The sequence below is a fragment of the Chenopodium quinoa genome, unplaced genomic scaffold (assembly GCF_001683475.1).
Source record: "Chenopodium quinoa cultivar QQ74 unplaced genomic scaffold, ASM168347v1, whole genome shotgun sequence".
NCBI classification, from domain to species: domain Eukaryota; kingdom Viridiplantae; phylum Streptophyta; class Magnoliopsida; order Caryophyllales; family Amaranthaceae; genus Chenopodium; species Chenopodium quinoa.
In genome coordinates this window covers 1706110-1722531 of record NW_018743616.1, presented here as the reverse complement: position 1 = coordinate 1722531, position 16422 = coordinate 1706110, and the positions used below count along the sequence as shown (strand labels likewise).

Below are 16422 nucleotides of genomic sequence, written 5' to 3'. Positions count from 1 at the left end.
CATATAGTGTAACTCATTTATTTTTATGCTAAGGACTAATTTGTTTCGTGGTTGAATTAGAATGGTCATTGATTAGAGATTAGATATATTTTACTTAGAAGTTTTTAAGGATAGTGACGTGGTTTTATAAATAAGGATAGTGACGTAATTTTAGGTAGTGTTGAATGGAGAACAAGTTAGTCAAATAATGTAACTTTTTATTATCACATGAGACATAGAGGTAGGGTTGTTTAAAACATTTGACTAATTTATCTCAATTATAGTTGATCTACTTTGTATTTTGTACTTTGAATTTTTTTTTTTTTGGGTTTTAAGTTTATTATTTATTAAAGGAATTAAAATACAAAATGAATTAAGCAACAATTGAGCCCAGGAAAAAACATAGCATAGCACAGCTCCATAATTTTTGTTAATTGCTTGAGATTTTGATGGGAAAGTCCTATTTAAGGAAACGAGAAGGGTAAGAGCTTGGTGGTCTGCTAAAATTGTGGAGGATAATAAAAAATTATTGCAATGACCATAACACTTGGAATGATGCGTGTTGTCAAAAGTTGTAGTCTTCTTCATCGACCTAGATGATGTGCTCATATATATATTATCAATGTGTACTAATTTTATTCTAATATGACCCAAAACTTGTCACTATTGTTGGCGGTTTTCCGTTAAAATCTGTGTGGCTATTGGCATAGTGATGTTGTTGGCCTACACTTTCTTGCTTTCTAGTTTTCAAACCCACATCAACATCATCACTAGATCACTACACAATTTTTGGGTCTTTGTTCTTTTGTACTCGATTTCCCTCTTAATTGGTCTAAGTTCTAATGTATTTTCAAATATATAATTCTTTATTTCTATGTATGAAATAATTGGAAATTTATATGAGTGTTAAATTTAGAAAGAAGATACTATTGAAGATTAAAAATAACCAATTTGAGAAATCACTTAATCAATATCGATTTTGACCGGTTATTTATAGAAACTAATGTATGAATTGTGAAGTGTCAAATTTGCAAGAGAAATATAGTCAATAAGTTGGAGTTCTCTTGTTCTTCATTTTTTGTACATACCTTTTTCTTTCTCCTTTTAATGCCCTGCCCCAACTACGGGTCTGTCTTTTGCTAACAACTTTTATTAGTATCTCTCACTTGCTTTTGTTTTCTTCGAAGTAAATTGGCAAATATGCTTTATGCTTGGGTAGGGGAATTGTTTCCTACTCGATACTCAGGTATTCGCATAAAATTATTCGAAAAACTCAAAGATCTTTCTTCATTCATAACCATTTAAAGATTGATATAAGAAAAATGATGTTACTTCATATTTTTCTATACTCATATTTGAAAACTTACTCCATAGCACATTTTGTCTTGCAAACGAGTTAATCTTAATACAATCATGTATATCATCTCGCATGATACGATCGTGATGTACTCGTTTTCCGTCACCGTAAATGTGCAATTTTACACTCTTGCCGTTCTACAAATCCCTTGGACCTTGGAGAAGGGCAGTTAAGTACAACAACGTTTTAGAGGGACTCAAATCAAAAATTTTGCACTCACCTCACATTCTTAGCTTCAATGGATTCCTTGTTCGCAACCTATGCTTCTTCAGACGAAGAAGAAGACCAACAAAAACCACAACCTTCTTCAAAACCTTCTCTTTCTCTCTTCTCTTCTCTTCCCAAACCCCAATCTTCTGCATCATCATCTTCTTCTTCTCTCTCTACTCCCAAATCTTCCTCTCAAATCGAAAAACAAGCCCCAAATCAAGAATCTTCAACCCTACCTCCAAAATCTTCTGCTCTATTCTCTTTCCTCCCACCTCCAAAATCTGAAACAACCCCTAATTTACCCCTTCCTACCCCTAATAATCCCAAAAGGGTTGTTCAATTTCGACCTCCTGTTCCAAACCCACCTTCCAATTTCGATGATGATGATGATGAGGATAAAGAAGATGAAGAGGAAAGAGAGAGAAAGAAGCAAAGACAATTGGGTCAAGATGTTTCCGTTAAATCCTTCCTTACAAGTATGCCAACCCCTAAAAATTCTGGGCAAAACTCGCTTGGTGCGCTGCCCGCTTCGTTGGGGTCGGGTCGTCGGTCTATTGTCGAAACCGAGGGACCGACATCGGTCCCGGGGAGTTCGGAGGTTAATGGGGTGAATTCTGAAGTGGGTTTTGATCCTAATGTTGGTAGTAATCAGCAGAATTTGGTGGGGGAGTCTTATAATTATAGTTATGAAGTGGGCGTTGCAGGGGATCAAAGTCAAGGGTATGCTAATTATGATGCTTATGGAGGTAGTTCAAGTGATTATAATAGTGGTTATCAGGGTTATGATAGCAGTAATTGGTATAATGGTGCCTCAGCTGAGGAGATGGCTTCGACAATGCCGGTCAGTGGGGTTGATAGCTTTGCTAGTTTGGGTGGGAGGAGAAGAAAGGATCAACCACCAGCTGAAATTATTGAGGTGAAGCAGGATGAATTGATGAAGAACCGCCCAACTGAGGATAAATCTAAGCTTACTGGAATACCATTTGGACCTTCTTATCAGGTATATCATATATTTTATAACCCTGTGTACTTTAGATTTTGCAATTTGATTGTTATTTCTTGATTGTTGGCTTGCTGCTTATGTTATTAGTTCCTTAATTGGTGAATTGTGATTGTAACTGTGTGTTTATTGGGTTGAAAGTTGATTGCTTTGGGAGTTCAGAGTCCTTCACTATACATATGGGATGCTGCAGAAAGTATGAAGTCCTTTTGTGTGCTTGTTGTGCTCATTGCTTTTACCGGACCTGGTTCAATTGTATGAATCATGTGTACCTCGTCTTGGAGCTTTTGCGGTTACCCTGGAGCTGCAAAGCTGTATGTTGTGATTGTTCATGAGCTATTAGTTGTTGGACTTATTAGTTATTACCAATTCACTGTTGTTGATTGTATCACAAAGCCCAAAGATGCTTGCTTTTCATTTGCTAGATGCCTGCTTGTCCCGCATATTAAGTTTAAGGTTCATGGGCCATTTTGAGGGTGTTACTTTTTCTTAGCATGCTATGTTGGGGTGTGCTAGTTCTGGAGATTTGCTACTGCCTTATGGCATAGGTTAGGACCCTTTTACTGTTGCTAGTCAATTTGTAGAGAAAATTGAAGAAAAAATGTCTTATATTAGGGATACATTAACTTAATATCATGCTATGATGCTACCTATACCTTCTTTTTACCTTAGGCTGGTCAAAAGAGAGAATGTTTACTTAGACTTTTGAAGGCTTTCTACTGTGGGTTGTAGGTTGGGACTTGCAGATTATAGAGGAAATTAAAATATATGGTATTCTTGTTTTCATGGATTTTGGAGAGTGTTTGATGGGCTAGAGTCTAGTGATTCAGAAGATTGGAATTATTTTCATATAAGGAGGTGGTTGAGACCTTCGGATGCTAAAAAGATTCATGTTTTTATGGTCTGAGGAAATTCTTTTCTAACATAAAGTATATAGTCAACTTTGGTCTAGATGCAGGCTTCTTCTGTAGTAATCTTTTATGTTTGAAATCATGTCAGTAGCCAAAAATGGGGAACTAATCCTGGTCATTGTGGAGAAAAATGTTGAAGTAATTTCATCAAATTGATACGCAGAGAAAAACACGATGAATTTGAGGTTGAGCAAAGTGGATATTTGAAGGGTGAACTTGCTTCATACACTATGAATACCATTTGCTTGGCATTTGTAGTTCCTCTTTTTTTTTTTTTTTTTTTTTTTTGGATCTTCTTTTTGTTTGAGGAAAAAAGGGGGGGGGGGGTAGGAAGGGGTGAGTTTGGGTGGAAATTAAAAATATTTCCCTAGGAATTGCAACTATGTTCATGTAATTGATGTCTGATGGTTTGGATGAGAATTAAGAAATATATGACTGAATTATGCATCTAAGGATGGTTGAGCATTGGACGAAATATCAATAAATTTCTCTAAGTCTCTCTGATATTGATGTTTTTGTTAGTAATATCTCTCCTATCCACTTCATTGGAGTGCAATATCCACTAATCTTGACTTTTAACTTAAAACAGTTCAAAATTCCATGGACTCTCGTATATACTTTTCGGTAGTGTATGATAGTAGTTATGTCTTTATGTGTTTGAGGTCAATAGCCTCTCGTTGCATGCAAGTGATGCAACTCTCTTTCCAACTTGGTCCATGACTTAATCTTCAGATCAATTTAATTGTATTGATAGTGAGTGAACATTTTGTGTTACATATTGACCTTTGTTTGGGATTGTGGAGTTTTTGGTTACACTGCGAACGTATTTTAGTTTGTATGGTTAAAGTATAAGTACTGCTACTTGACCTTGTTGTATATCAATCTTTACGCCGTGCTATTAACTATGGATCATGCTTATCTAATCCTCTCTAGTCATCTAAATCTAAATTTGAACTATAAAATGTTTGAAGGGCTGTGTGATTGACTCTAGGAAAACAAAAAGGTAATCTAGCAAGGAAATTGACTGGTTATGTAAAGAATGGGATGCTCTTACAACTCACTCTCTTTCTTAGGGCTTAATTTCAAATCGGATATCTAATCTGATATTAATTTCGGATCGGATATCTGATTTGATGATTTCAGATCAAATATTCGATCCGTAAATTTTGGAAATCGGATACCTATTCGGATATCAATTTTTATATATTCGATATCTGAAAAATATCCGAAATATTTTGGATTTTGGATAACGGATATCCGATCCAAATAACCCAATTTCAGATATCATATAACGGATTTCCGATCCAAATATCCAAAACTTTGGGTATTATTTTATATTTTCTTTAAAAAAATTAAAAATTAAAAATTATTTATAATATTTCGGATATTGGATGTCCGGTATATCCGATCTGAATGTCCGGTATATCCGATCCGAAATTTTTTTCGGATCGGATCCGGATATCAGATGTCCTAAATCTTGGATATCGGATATCCGATACAAAATCCATTTTGGATCGAATATTCGGTCCGTGCTCACCCTGACTCTCTCTCTGCCACTGCAATTCCTTCTCCCCTCTCATCTATCATCGCTATTAAGATTTAATGGCACTGTAATAGACCGTGCAGGCACCATCTCCCCTTTTCACCTAAGTTGGTGTTATTGTCCTCTTCTTTCACCATCAATGTAGCTGTAGGTTTGTAGTCATAAATGCTGAAGTTTATTGTGGCCTGTTGAAGGTCAATTACGACAACTGGGGCCTCAAATCTGGAGCCTCCATGGTTGGATTTGTGGCCTGTCGAAGGTTAATTATGACAACTGAGGCCTCGAATCTGGAGCCTCCATGGTTGCATTTGAATACCAAAGTCCAAAGCTAATGAGATAGACTCGTATCTTCTAACCTTTCACGTTTGTATGTTTTTATGGAAGCTTATATTTAGGTCTACTCTCTCTGCTCTTTCTATTTTGGTTTGGAGGTAGCTGAGTGAATTTTTTTTGGCACTGGAGACATGTGTTGTGATTCTGGCTTGAGAGGGATTAAGGTTGTGGCTGTTATTGGTGTGAGAGGGAAAGACCTTGATGTGAAGTTGATGGGGAGAAGAAGGGGGGGGGGGGGGTTGGTTCAGCAGCGTTGCACTGAGAGGGGGAGTGGAGGTGATAGTATTGGGTGGACACATCATGGTGGATGGAGGGTGTGGCAGTGCTTATTGAGGAAGGAAAAAGATAATAAATGTGGTACAAGATTGGGGTGAGATGTGAAAGATCCCATAGTAGTGAAATGAAGTTCCCAAGGGCGTCAGGGAAGATGGATTATGCCCATTATGGGTAATTCTATTGAGGAGAAATGAGAATAGGGAATGATGACGATGGAATCAAATATGGATGAAGGGAACTAAGCGCTATATTTCCCCCATTAATTGTTATTGTGCTGATTGTATGATTTAATTGGGTAGCGTAAGTGGTGGTGTTGTGGGGGAAGAGGTCATTTATTGAAATAGCCTTCTTTTGTACCTCATTATATTTTTTCTGATTTGAGGTCTTATATGTTTATTATTTCTCTATGAAATTTGTCCAATTTTGACACGTGTATAGAGGAACTTAGCGTGTACTTTTCCTGTGGTCATTGATCTGCTGGTATTGGGCTGAATTCATATGGATCCATGCACGTAGTATGCATGGTTATATATTTATAATAGCAGTATGACTACAAAAGAGAGAGGGGGGGGGGGGGGGGGGCGATTGGGGATCCGGGTGAGTACATGCATCTCCATGCTTGCTGCAGTATGTGCATCTCCATTTTTTACTAGTTGTAGAATTGTTAAGAAGATCTTCACAGTATCTACAGTTGGTTAAATAGTGTTTTATTTTTTTTGGGGTTGGGGGGGGGGGGGGGGGGGGGCATCAATTCACCATGTAATCTGTAAACCATCTGAACCACTATACCTATGGTAAGTCCACCTATTCTGGCATCAGTTTACTAGTATGCCTATAAGGCTATAAATACCGGCTGACTATACTGCTTCAACCTGATTCTTTACACTCATATTTAATCCCTTAAAAGAGACTTTTTGTACTATGCCTCTTCTGATAATTTAACCTTTTTTTTTTTTTTTTTTTTTTTTTTTTGTGGTTATGTGTGCCTTAACCTCTTATTGTTTAGTTCTATCATGTTATAAGTATGTTTCTGTTACTTAGAATAAATACATTGATTTACTTCTATGAGTTCTATCAGTAAACACATATGTTTCACAAGGGTGTTTGGTTAATTTTGCAATAATTCTTAAATTATGGGCAGGAAGCCTAAATGAATTGATAGGAACAGTTGCAGCATTCGTTTTCTTTTGATACCTAGGAAAGAATTAATCTTGCAGGGAGGACATCTTCTTGTTCATCCTCTCCATTCTCTTCTATACCAAAACTGCAAGGTTGTGTTGCTTGCTAACCTTTTCAAGAGTTTCAACTCATTAATGCAGTTTATAACACACATGCTGACAAATAACTAACAAGCAGTGAGTAGGGAAGGTATTGTAATGCTATGAATAACTAGTATAATATAGAAGATGAGGCCAAAATTGGTCTATGAAAGTAGATGAGAGGAAAATTGGGACTTTGATGATCTCAATACTGGATTTTCTGTTAGTGTTCTTGTTGATGTTATTATTTATACTTGCCTGATATACCTCTGTACTGCTTGGCTGTTAGTTATGTGCTAAATATGGTTTTGATTTTTTTTTTTTTTGTTTTTTCTGTAGCCGGCTTCAACTAAGGGGAAACCATCTAAGCAGCACAAACGAAAGCATCAAATTAGTGCTTTGTACTTTGATATGAAGCAAAAGGAAATGGAACTTTCAGAACGGCGTGCTAAAGGGTTTCTCACTAAAGCGGAAACACAAGCAAAATATGGATGGTGAAATGGTCTTCTAGTAAGCTTGTAACTACCCTACCCGGTCATGTTTATCCTGGCGATTATACCATATTGTTCTTTTGTAATTGCAAGTGCATATTGTGAAAGTTGAAATCTTGAGAAGTAAAATTTGAGCTTTCTGATGACATGAGATCTTTCCAATCTTGGGGACATATTACGAGTATGTTCAGTTCCCATACTGTAACAATTCTTTACTGTGTACGTGCCTTTCAAATTATTTATATGAAGTTGTTAGGAAGCGGAACATATGGAGTTCCACTTTGAATTCATATCTTGTCTAATTTCATCAATGAGTTCCGAATTCTGATTGCTCTCAGCCCTTCACTCTCAATGACACAGAGTTCTGGGAGATGGAGAAGTTGATTATGATCCATCTAATACTGGTTTACATGGTTGCGCTGTTGGATCAGTATTGTAACATTTGTAAGTAGAAATTATAATTAGAGGCCTTGTGTAATGTTGTCCTTTTCCTGATCTAAAACATGATTGAAAAAATTCATCTACGTTAAAAAGAATCATTGAAAATAAAATTCACAATCTTTTCTTTTTTTGGCCAAGTTTAGACCAAAAATGGAAAATATAGCTTCCTATAACTTTCACTTTTGTTATCATGATTGTCTTTCGTAGCAAATTGGATATACATTCCATGCAATTGCACAATTACACTCTAATAGAGTATGTGCACCGAATCCAAATAAATTAGACTTCGTAGGTTTTAAACTTTTATTAATAAAAATTTCAAGAACAAAGTGACGAGGCGATTTTTCAATTCTCTAGTTTTTAATAAAGTGAATGTAGGATTTATACTTAATCATATGGTTTGACTATGTGAGTGTCAGTGTGACTGTGAAATTAAACTTTCAAGAAAGAACTGCTAATAGTGTTAGCAGTTTTACCATGAACCGTGATATTTTTTTTGTACTATTTATGGTCGAACTGCTAACATCATTAGAGGTTCTACTATGAACAGTATAAAAAAAACACTATTTATGGTAGAACCGCTAATGGTGTTAGCGGTTTTACCATGAACAATGCTTTTTTTTTTTATTTAATTACAAATTTGCCATTTGATAAACAATTGTTCAAGGTGATAAATCGAGCAAACCTCTTAATTAATGTAAATTAACTATTACTCTCTTAATTTCTTTTGTACTTCGTATTGTTCAATATGAAATTTATATACTAGTACTATATGTTAACGAAGAAGAAATTTAATCGAGTACTATATTATTTTGACAAATGTATTATGAAAAACGTACCTATGTAATAATCTCTATGAGTAGGTCATTATATCAACTTCTTACTTAATATCCGGATTAGAAATGAAATCTATTATTATCTTGACAAAAACATATAAGGAAAAATAAACTCATGTAATTTTATAATTAGTCTCACTGTGTAGTATCAGAATAATCACCCTTAATTAAACATAAATATATAGTACTCAAAATCATTAAAATCACAGTGTATAAATTATACTCAAAGTATAGTACTATAAAGTTATTTCATAGCATATAAATTGTCAATTACACATCCAAAATTTCATTCTAAAATAAAATTATGATTACACTTTATATATTATTTTTACATAGCACATATATTGTACACATAGTATCATTGTATCACACATATGTTGCATGTACACAAACACTGATTTAATATATATATAAGTAAAGTTACCCTAGATTTTTTACAAATAAGAATATAAAATAACTCTTTTACCATGTAAAATTCTTTTTACCCAAAATCAAATTTAAAGTTGCCACAAATTGATTATAATCTAACTGACGATTGGACAATTGTATGGTAAGATATACAAAGTGCACTGTAAAAGTTGTTTAAACAAAAAAAAAAAAAAAAAAAAAAAAAAAATCTACCTGTCAAAAAATGAAAAACAACAAACGAAGGACAATTTCAACATTTATAATTATTTAAATAAGATTGCCTTGCTAATCGGAGGGAATACTAGAATAGTTTGCTGAACAATATTACAAAATACCGAATTGATGTCCAAATAATATCGATACCAAGTTTTAACAAACTTTGACACTAGGATGTCAAAAGATCATCCATATCAAATATTTTGGACACTTATCGAAACTTTTAAATATACAGCAGAATCATTCATAGAATACGAAATCAATGCCAGAAGGCTAATACAAGCAAGAATAATATGAAGTTCTTAAAAGCCAAGGATGAGTTGCCTGGTCACGATGTGTTAGTTGCTCCTTCCAATTTCACCGGACCACGGGAGCTTGATGCTGGTTCGGGTTGTTTATAAACCCTCCATTGTGTTGCATGGCTCCACCTGTATGTGAAGAAGAGATGCCTAAGAATCCACCGTCTTGTTGCTGGTAAAAAGAATTGCCATTGGTGGAGATGCTTGAGGTACCTGTTGCCATGCATTGTGATTGATGGGATTCAAACACCATGTTATTATATGCATTCGAGCCAGAGATTGAATGGTTCCCATTTGTAGAGGTTGAGTCGGATTGTTGATGCTTCTTTGTACTAAGGAAACGACCACCTGATCCTCTTACCCTATTCAAGGCATGAAGATGCCTTGATTCATGAAGATAAGGCTGCCAAAACAATGAAAAGCATTATTAGATTGTTTACTTATTTAACTAATAATCATATATACTACTTTATAATGTCCGTTAATAGTTATCATGTTATTAAAATAATACGAAGTATATCATAGTTGATCATGTTTGGATTAATAAGCCCGTAAGTAATAGGAAGGTGATAAAAAATCAACATCTATTCCTAATTTTTTGATAGGAAGAAATCCATTAGATTAATTAATTACATCCGTATATGTCAATAAGAACATAACAAGTGGTAAGCACAATTACTAATAATCTATTATGTGAGTGTTTATATATTGTATCTATTGACATAACCACAAGCCATTGCTATTAATCCATTGTGAAGAATAACGTGTGAACATGGATAGAAAATTCAAGAGAGCTGGGAGAAACGTCTTACCTTTCGAGCTTTGATGAGCTTGTTTTGGGCCTCCATCTTTGCTCTTGATTGCCGCCTTCTTAGAATGCCATGATATTGCTTGGCATTGACAAATATCGGTTCATCTTCAGATATATCAAGAGGTAATGGGACTCTCGTAGTTGTCATGCCCATCATATGGGGATGAATCTAGTCAATCCAAGGTAAAGAAAAGATTTAGTTCTCGAGTTACAATTCTGTAGAGAGAATATTAAGTTTAACCCAAGTGTAAATTGATACCGAACATCAGAATATGGCATAATGTCATAATCTATACATAATAATTAATCAATTGACAGTAGAAATCCCAGGTAGTAACAAATACGGGAGTTTTTATTTCCATAAATTTCAAGGAGTTGATGTATTTAATAAACAATTTTTGGTACTTCCAATCCCTCGGAATTATAACTTTATAGAAAGAGATACGACTAACCAAACTAACATAAGTTACACATTGAAAAACTCTCCTCGTCGAAGTGTCCAAACTTTAGGTAATCTAATTAAACACCATTAAAAGGGAGTCAATTGACCGAGTTGAGTATTTGACTCCACTAAACTCTATCAAAAAATTTTAAAAAAGAAAATTGTAGCAAACCAGTTCAATTTTAAAATAACAACTTACAATTGAATTACTTAAATATAAGGAATGCAATGTGATAATTTGTAGTAATTTATAAATTGAAGCACGCATACACGTGTTTCGATATATAAACATATGCAATATATGTGCAATATATATGTAATATAAAACTTAGTTTTAATATACTTATCAGCACACACCAATAAAGATTTGACCCTCGCCGCTACTAAATATACACATCCATGCATAAAATTGGAGACATTACGTATAATTATGAAAACAAGCACAAAATAGCATGAAAATACAATTATAATGAAAATTTAGAGAAACTTACAATGGGTGTTGTCCCATATGTATTCATTATCTCATTGTAATAGGGATCACCATAAGGATATGGCATGCATCCCTACCAAAAGGAAGAGAGTTCTCTCAGCATCTTTCAATCATAAAAAAATAAATAAGATGAAAACAAAAACAACAGTTATTGCTAACCATTGCACGGTTGTAATCCATTTGACCAATATTAAAATCAGCTTCTGGATGACCCATTAGATACATTGGTTTCATTTGACCAAGGTTCTTGCCACAATTGACTTCTTGACCTAGAAAAAAAAAATGAAAAACGAATAATACACTTGGAAGATTGACACACCATTAGACAAACATACAAAAAGAGACACGATTAAGACACCACTCGACAAACATCCAAAAAGACACACAGAGTGCTAATTAGGATATGAGATATATTTTGCACAAGCATCACTTGTACTACTTCATTACTAAATATGCAAATCGCCATAAATTCATCACCACCATAACCCCCAGCAATAAAAGAGAAAGAAAAAAGGGATAAAAACAACGAATACAAAGGAAGGGATGAAAACAAAAAAGAATACCAGATTCAGATGACATGCATTGGTCCTGAGAATTGGTTCCAGTATTAGTAGTCATATCATGGTTTGACTGAGTTGATTGACTTGAAGGTGAGTCTTGATCTTGCAAATGAAAGCCTAATGACCTAGCATTGAGATGAAGTTGAGGTGGGGAATCCATTTTCAAGCTCAAGCCCTTCGATAAAGATTCGGAAATTCTCTGGTCATCTGAATTCCAATGTGGAGGATAATTGATAAATAAATTGGACATTTGGATAAACTAGAACGCAACCAAAGCAGATTCTGAGTGTAGTAGATTAGACCTGCAAAAGCGGGCAAACTATCAAATAATCAACATTAAATATACAAATCAGTTTGTCACATAAGATGTTTTGTTTAAGATTCGACATCAAAGCCTTCCTCCTTTTTCCACAATTCAATCCGTGACAAATAAATGATAATAAGCCCTTGTCAATAAACCCTTCTTATTATAAATTTTTTCATACAAAAATATCTTGAAAATTGAACTGAACGACAATTATCCGATTAAGTCAATAAATGTAAACCCGAAACGTGTTAAAGAACCGCGAAAAAAAAAACACATGCTGCATATTGTATTAGAATCGTAGATGTGAATTTTACTCTCAATGCAGGTTGTATGTAGCTTTTAAATGACAAGCATATACTTTCCAGAATATTTTCCGTTAAGAAGTTGAAAGTAATGATTATAGTAAGAATAGTTGAGTAGGGAACAACACTATTAATTAACATAAATCTATAAAATTAACAATTGTGATAGCCATAGTTTATAATAATAGTTCTGGCAAGTAGTAATCTTAATAGTGGTAAATTACACTAGTAGGGTGCAAAATATTCACACAATTTTAGAAATCTTTTTATATGTAATCAAGCAAGCTTGCAAATATCATTACCATATGCTAGCATGTGTATGATATGCGTACAACATATGTGCAATGTAAGAATAATATACAAAATATAATCATAAATATGTGTCGTATATTAGAATGACATTTGGATTTGTAATTGACAATTTATAAGCTATGAAATAAAATTATAGTGCTATACTTGAGTTTAATATATTTAAGAACTTGATAAAACATAAAAGTATGTCTATGGTGCAAAATCCGATAAAGAAAACCTTAAATATTTAAGGACAACAAATAGTTAAAAAAAAACACCCACATATACATACAAACACATTTGAAGGAAATCCAAAGAAAACAAAAAAAATCCATTCCTAGGTATTTTGTCAACTGTCTCCACACCGCTTCATCTCCAATATAGAAGAGTAATATGGTGTTTCACTAATTGAATACACCTCACTTCCCTAAAACTCATCCAGTTGCTTCACTCCTAGCTACGTACAAGGATACAAATGGCTTATCCATGTCAGCATAAGAGCATCTTCGATAGGGGGCTTATGAGGAGAGAGGATTGCCAAATATAACATATCATGGGATAAGTATTCAAAGCAAGAGCAACTAGCAAAATTGAGAACATCTTTCAAATGATTTCATTCTGAAATTAAATGAAAATTATCTTTTCAAATAAGACACATTGGAGCCACAAAACAAGTCTCCAAAAAGTATACGTACATTGGGTCTCACCATTGGAGATAAAGGTTTTTGACACCCCAATATAGTTACTAACCCATGGTGATGATCTAATCGAGCTTCTTAGTTATTTTTTTTGAAATTGCTACCCACCTATTGTAGGTGGGTAATGGAGCTTCTTAGTTTTACATTAAGCAATTAAGAATGAAAATCGTACAAGTATGAAAGTTGTTTTCTGTCTAAAATCCAAATTTAACGAAATTGTTTTCAAGTAAATGAAGGTAACAACATACACAGCAGAACAAATAAAAACAGAAACAGTTAGATGTCGATTTCACACCACAAGCAAGTTCATTAACGAACTGCATGCACACAAGATTGACCAAATCAACAAGGCTGCCCTTCAGTCGAATTGAACCAAAACAGATTCAAGAATTAAAATCATACTCCTAGATATCGACACACATCTCGATAATTCAGATAACTTGTACAACCAAAAATTTTATACCCTAAAAATAGTAATTGTGTAAACACATCAACTTCAAACGCAACAGCTGTCAGAAGAGCAGAACTGGCTCATGTGGTTCAGGGTCATAAACTGAGGTAGTAAGAGTAACGACTTTGTGTACAACTCTACACATGTATCATATAAATCTGCAATTTCGCATCCAAACATATACTTTTTTTCTTAATTACGAAGTATTAACCAATCCAGAAAAATGAATGTGAAAGGAGCTTACAACAAGTGCGCATAAAACAAACATGCACACCGAGCTAAAATTACACACAAATCCATTACCATTACGGAACTACAAGAAGTACAACAATAGAAGGACATGACCATTCAACAATATTTACCTGAAAAGAAAACAAAAACACGAGCACGAACACGAACACGAACACGAGCAAGGTTCGGTCTCCCAACACTCAACTAGCTGCAAGTTAATTAAGTACAACAATTATCAGCCAAATGAAAGCTAAGCATACTACAATGTTTAAGAAATTTGCATGCAAATGATCCAATAACAAGAGCATGATTATATATAACAATATAAACCAAAAAAAACATAAAATAACTCAAAGATATGAATTTTCTTCCCTACCAAAACTGGTAAGAAGATAGTAAAGAAGGTAGAGCTAATGAAATCCAAGGTACCAAAAAAAAGAACAGTCCGTACAGAAATAAGCCCAATCATATTATACCATAAAAAGACTCTCAAAAAAAAAAGGATGACAATTGACAAAGAATCTCAACCAACCTATTGACATAAACTCAACCCCCTATGACTTTGGAAGAAAATAATGATCAAACCCCAAAAATAGATTAAAAAAAAAATTACAACAAACTTATACCATAATTGGGAAAAAATTAAATTGTATTATTAATTATTATAAATAAAAGGGGTAAAAAAATATGAAAAAAAACTAACCCCCAAAAAGCAACAATCCAAATAATCAACACCTAATAAGGAAATTTCTAGAAAAGAAAACCCACCAATAGTAGAGAAACACATAACAGTCACAAAACAACAAGATTTTTTTTTAATTTTTTGTTTTACCATAAAAGAAAACTTTCCCTTTTCTTCCTTCTTCTTCAATAACAGAAATTATAACAGAAATGATCCCAAATAAACCCACATGCAGTAAAAATACAAACACCATAAAAATTTCATACCCAAGAAATTATAACAGATACCCAGATGACAAAATGGGTGAAATTTAAACAATTTCAGTCAATAAAAGTAAAAAAAGAAATAAAAATTTAATCTTGCTAAAAAAAAGTTAAAAAAAGAAAAGAAAGGAAGGACCTTTGGGATCTGAAGAAGGAAGCAAAGAATAGAGGTGCTGGGTTCAAGTTGGGCATGTTTCCCCCCTTGAAACCCCCAATCCCATCTCTTTCTCTCTCCAACTTTCTCTCCCTACAATTTTTTTTTTTTTTTTTTTTTTTTGGGGGGTTATTTTTTTTAATTTAAATTTCTCTCTCTGAATTCTATTGGAGTTTGTTTAGCTAGGAAAAGAGGAAAGACTAGTTAGAGAGACTTAGAGTAGTGACCCTCATAAATGATAGTGCCCCAATTACCAACTGATCATCAAACTATACTACACTAACTACTTTAAATAAATTAATTAATCATAATAAATAATATTATAAATTTTCAGTATAAAAGAGAAAATGGGTGAATGTGACAGTAATAACAAGGAGGAGGAGCAGAATAGTAAAGCAAAAGAGGGGGACTGATGAGTGATGACTGTGACATAGACAGTGGTGCATTTTATAATTTTCAGTATAAAAATAAATTAAAATAATTATCTTTATTTGGAGTTTGTCGTTTCCCAAGAAAATGTAATTTACTCCGTATAACGTCTTTTTCTGAATCATCAAATGTCGCGCCATTTGTTACTGTTGTCGTCATTACTCATTCTTATCTTAAGTTTTTGGTTAATGGTGACTTTTTAACCATTTTCAAATCATTTTCCCATGTTTTTTTTTATTGAAAAAGGGAGAAAATTAAGAAAAAATATCTTCTTCTACTGTGTAAACTTAATACTATTCTCAAATATCATGAAAAATCTTGTTTCTTCAATTTTTTTTTTTTTTTTTTTGAAACATTTCTTCTATGTAAAATTATTACTATTATGAAAAAATAATCTTCTACAACTTCTTCTATTCCCGAAATAGTTATATTAGGTGGTTTTTCACGGTTTATAAAGAATGAGTAGAATCTTTCAAAAAAAAAAAAAGGAATGAGTAAAAAATAATGATTAGATTTCACATTTACTTCCTCCTTTTTTAAGTTGACACTCTTTGAATTTTGTACTGTTCATAAAATGCACTTTGACTAAATTTTGTGAGTCATAGCTATGATAAACCATAGTCAAGTGGGATCTTGTTTGAATCGTTTTAATGTAAAATTTATTAACATCCGCTTTTCATAATTTTACAATATTGATACGGAGTAATTAAATATTAATCGTTAGAATTGTTTGTTGGCAAGCGTGAAAAAAA

The 16422-nt window shown here is 33.5% G+C and overlaps 2 protein-coding genes across 3 annotated transcripts; one reads left to right on the top strand and one right to left on the bottom strand.

The window, feature by feature from the left end:
- Nucleotides 1–1428: 1428 nt before the first annotated feature.
- On the top strand, nucleotides 1429–7649 carry LOC110683014 (proline-rich protein PRCC-like). The gene is made up of 2 exons (XM_021859350.1): nucleotides 1429–2546; nucleotides 7208–7649. Exons 1-2 carry the CDS (start codon nucleotides 1575–1577, stop codon nucleotides 7364–7366), a joined length of 1131 nt encoding a protein of 376 aa, XP_021715042.1. The 5' UTR covers nucleotides 1429–1574; the 3' UTR covers nucleotides 7367–7649.
- A 1651-nt stretch (nucleotides 7650–9300) lies between these two features.
- On the bottom strand, nucleotides 9301–15653 carry LOC110683013 (nuclear transcription factor Y subunit A-7-like). 2 transcript variants are annotated; one of them, XM_021859348.1, is made up of 7 exons: nucleotides 15224–15653; nucleotides 14274–14350; nucleotides 11866–12164; nucleotides 11462–11571; nucleotides 11304–11375; nucleotides 10372–10539; nucleotides 9301–9962 (listed from the first exon to the last, which is right to left on the bottom strand). In XM_021859348.1, exons 3-7 carry the CDS (start codon nucleotides 12110–12112, stop codon nucleotides 9618–9620), a joined length of 942 nt encoding a protein of 313 aa, XP_021715040.1. In that variant the 5' UTR covers nucleotides 12113–12164; nucleotides 14274–14350; nucleotides 15224–15653; the 3' UTR covers nucleotides 9301–9617. The 2 variants fall into 2 exon arrangements, with proteins under 2 accessions (XP_021715040.1, XP_021715041.1); XM_021859349.1 differs by lacking the exon at nucleotides 15224–15653 and adding an exon at nucleotides 14675–14751.
- Between the last annotated feature and the right edge of the window lie 769 nt (nucleotides 15654–16422).

Excerpts from the sequence above, each read along its gene's own strand:
- LOC110683014 (XM_021859350.1), top strand. The coding sequence starts at position 1,575 with ATGGATTCCTTGTTCGCAACCTATGCTTCTTCAGACGAAGAAGAAGAC. Across the intron at positions 2,547-7,207 it reads CATTTGGACCTTCTTATCAG|CCGGCTTCAACTAAGGGGAA; the intron begins GTATATCATATA and ends TTTTTTCTGTAG.
- LOC110683013 (XM_021859348.1), bottom strand. The coding sequence starts at position 12,112 with ATGTCCAATTTATTTATCAATTATCCTCCACATTGGAATTCAGATGAC. Across the intron at positions 11,572-11,865 it reads ATGCATGTCATCTGAATCTG|GTCAAGAAGTCAATTGTGGC; the intron begins GTATTCTTTTTT and ends TTTTTTTTCTAG. Across the intron at positions 11,376-11,461 it reads TGGATTACAACCGTGCAATG|GGATGCATGCCATATCCTTA; the intron begins GTTAGCAATAAC and ends TCCTTTTGGTAG.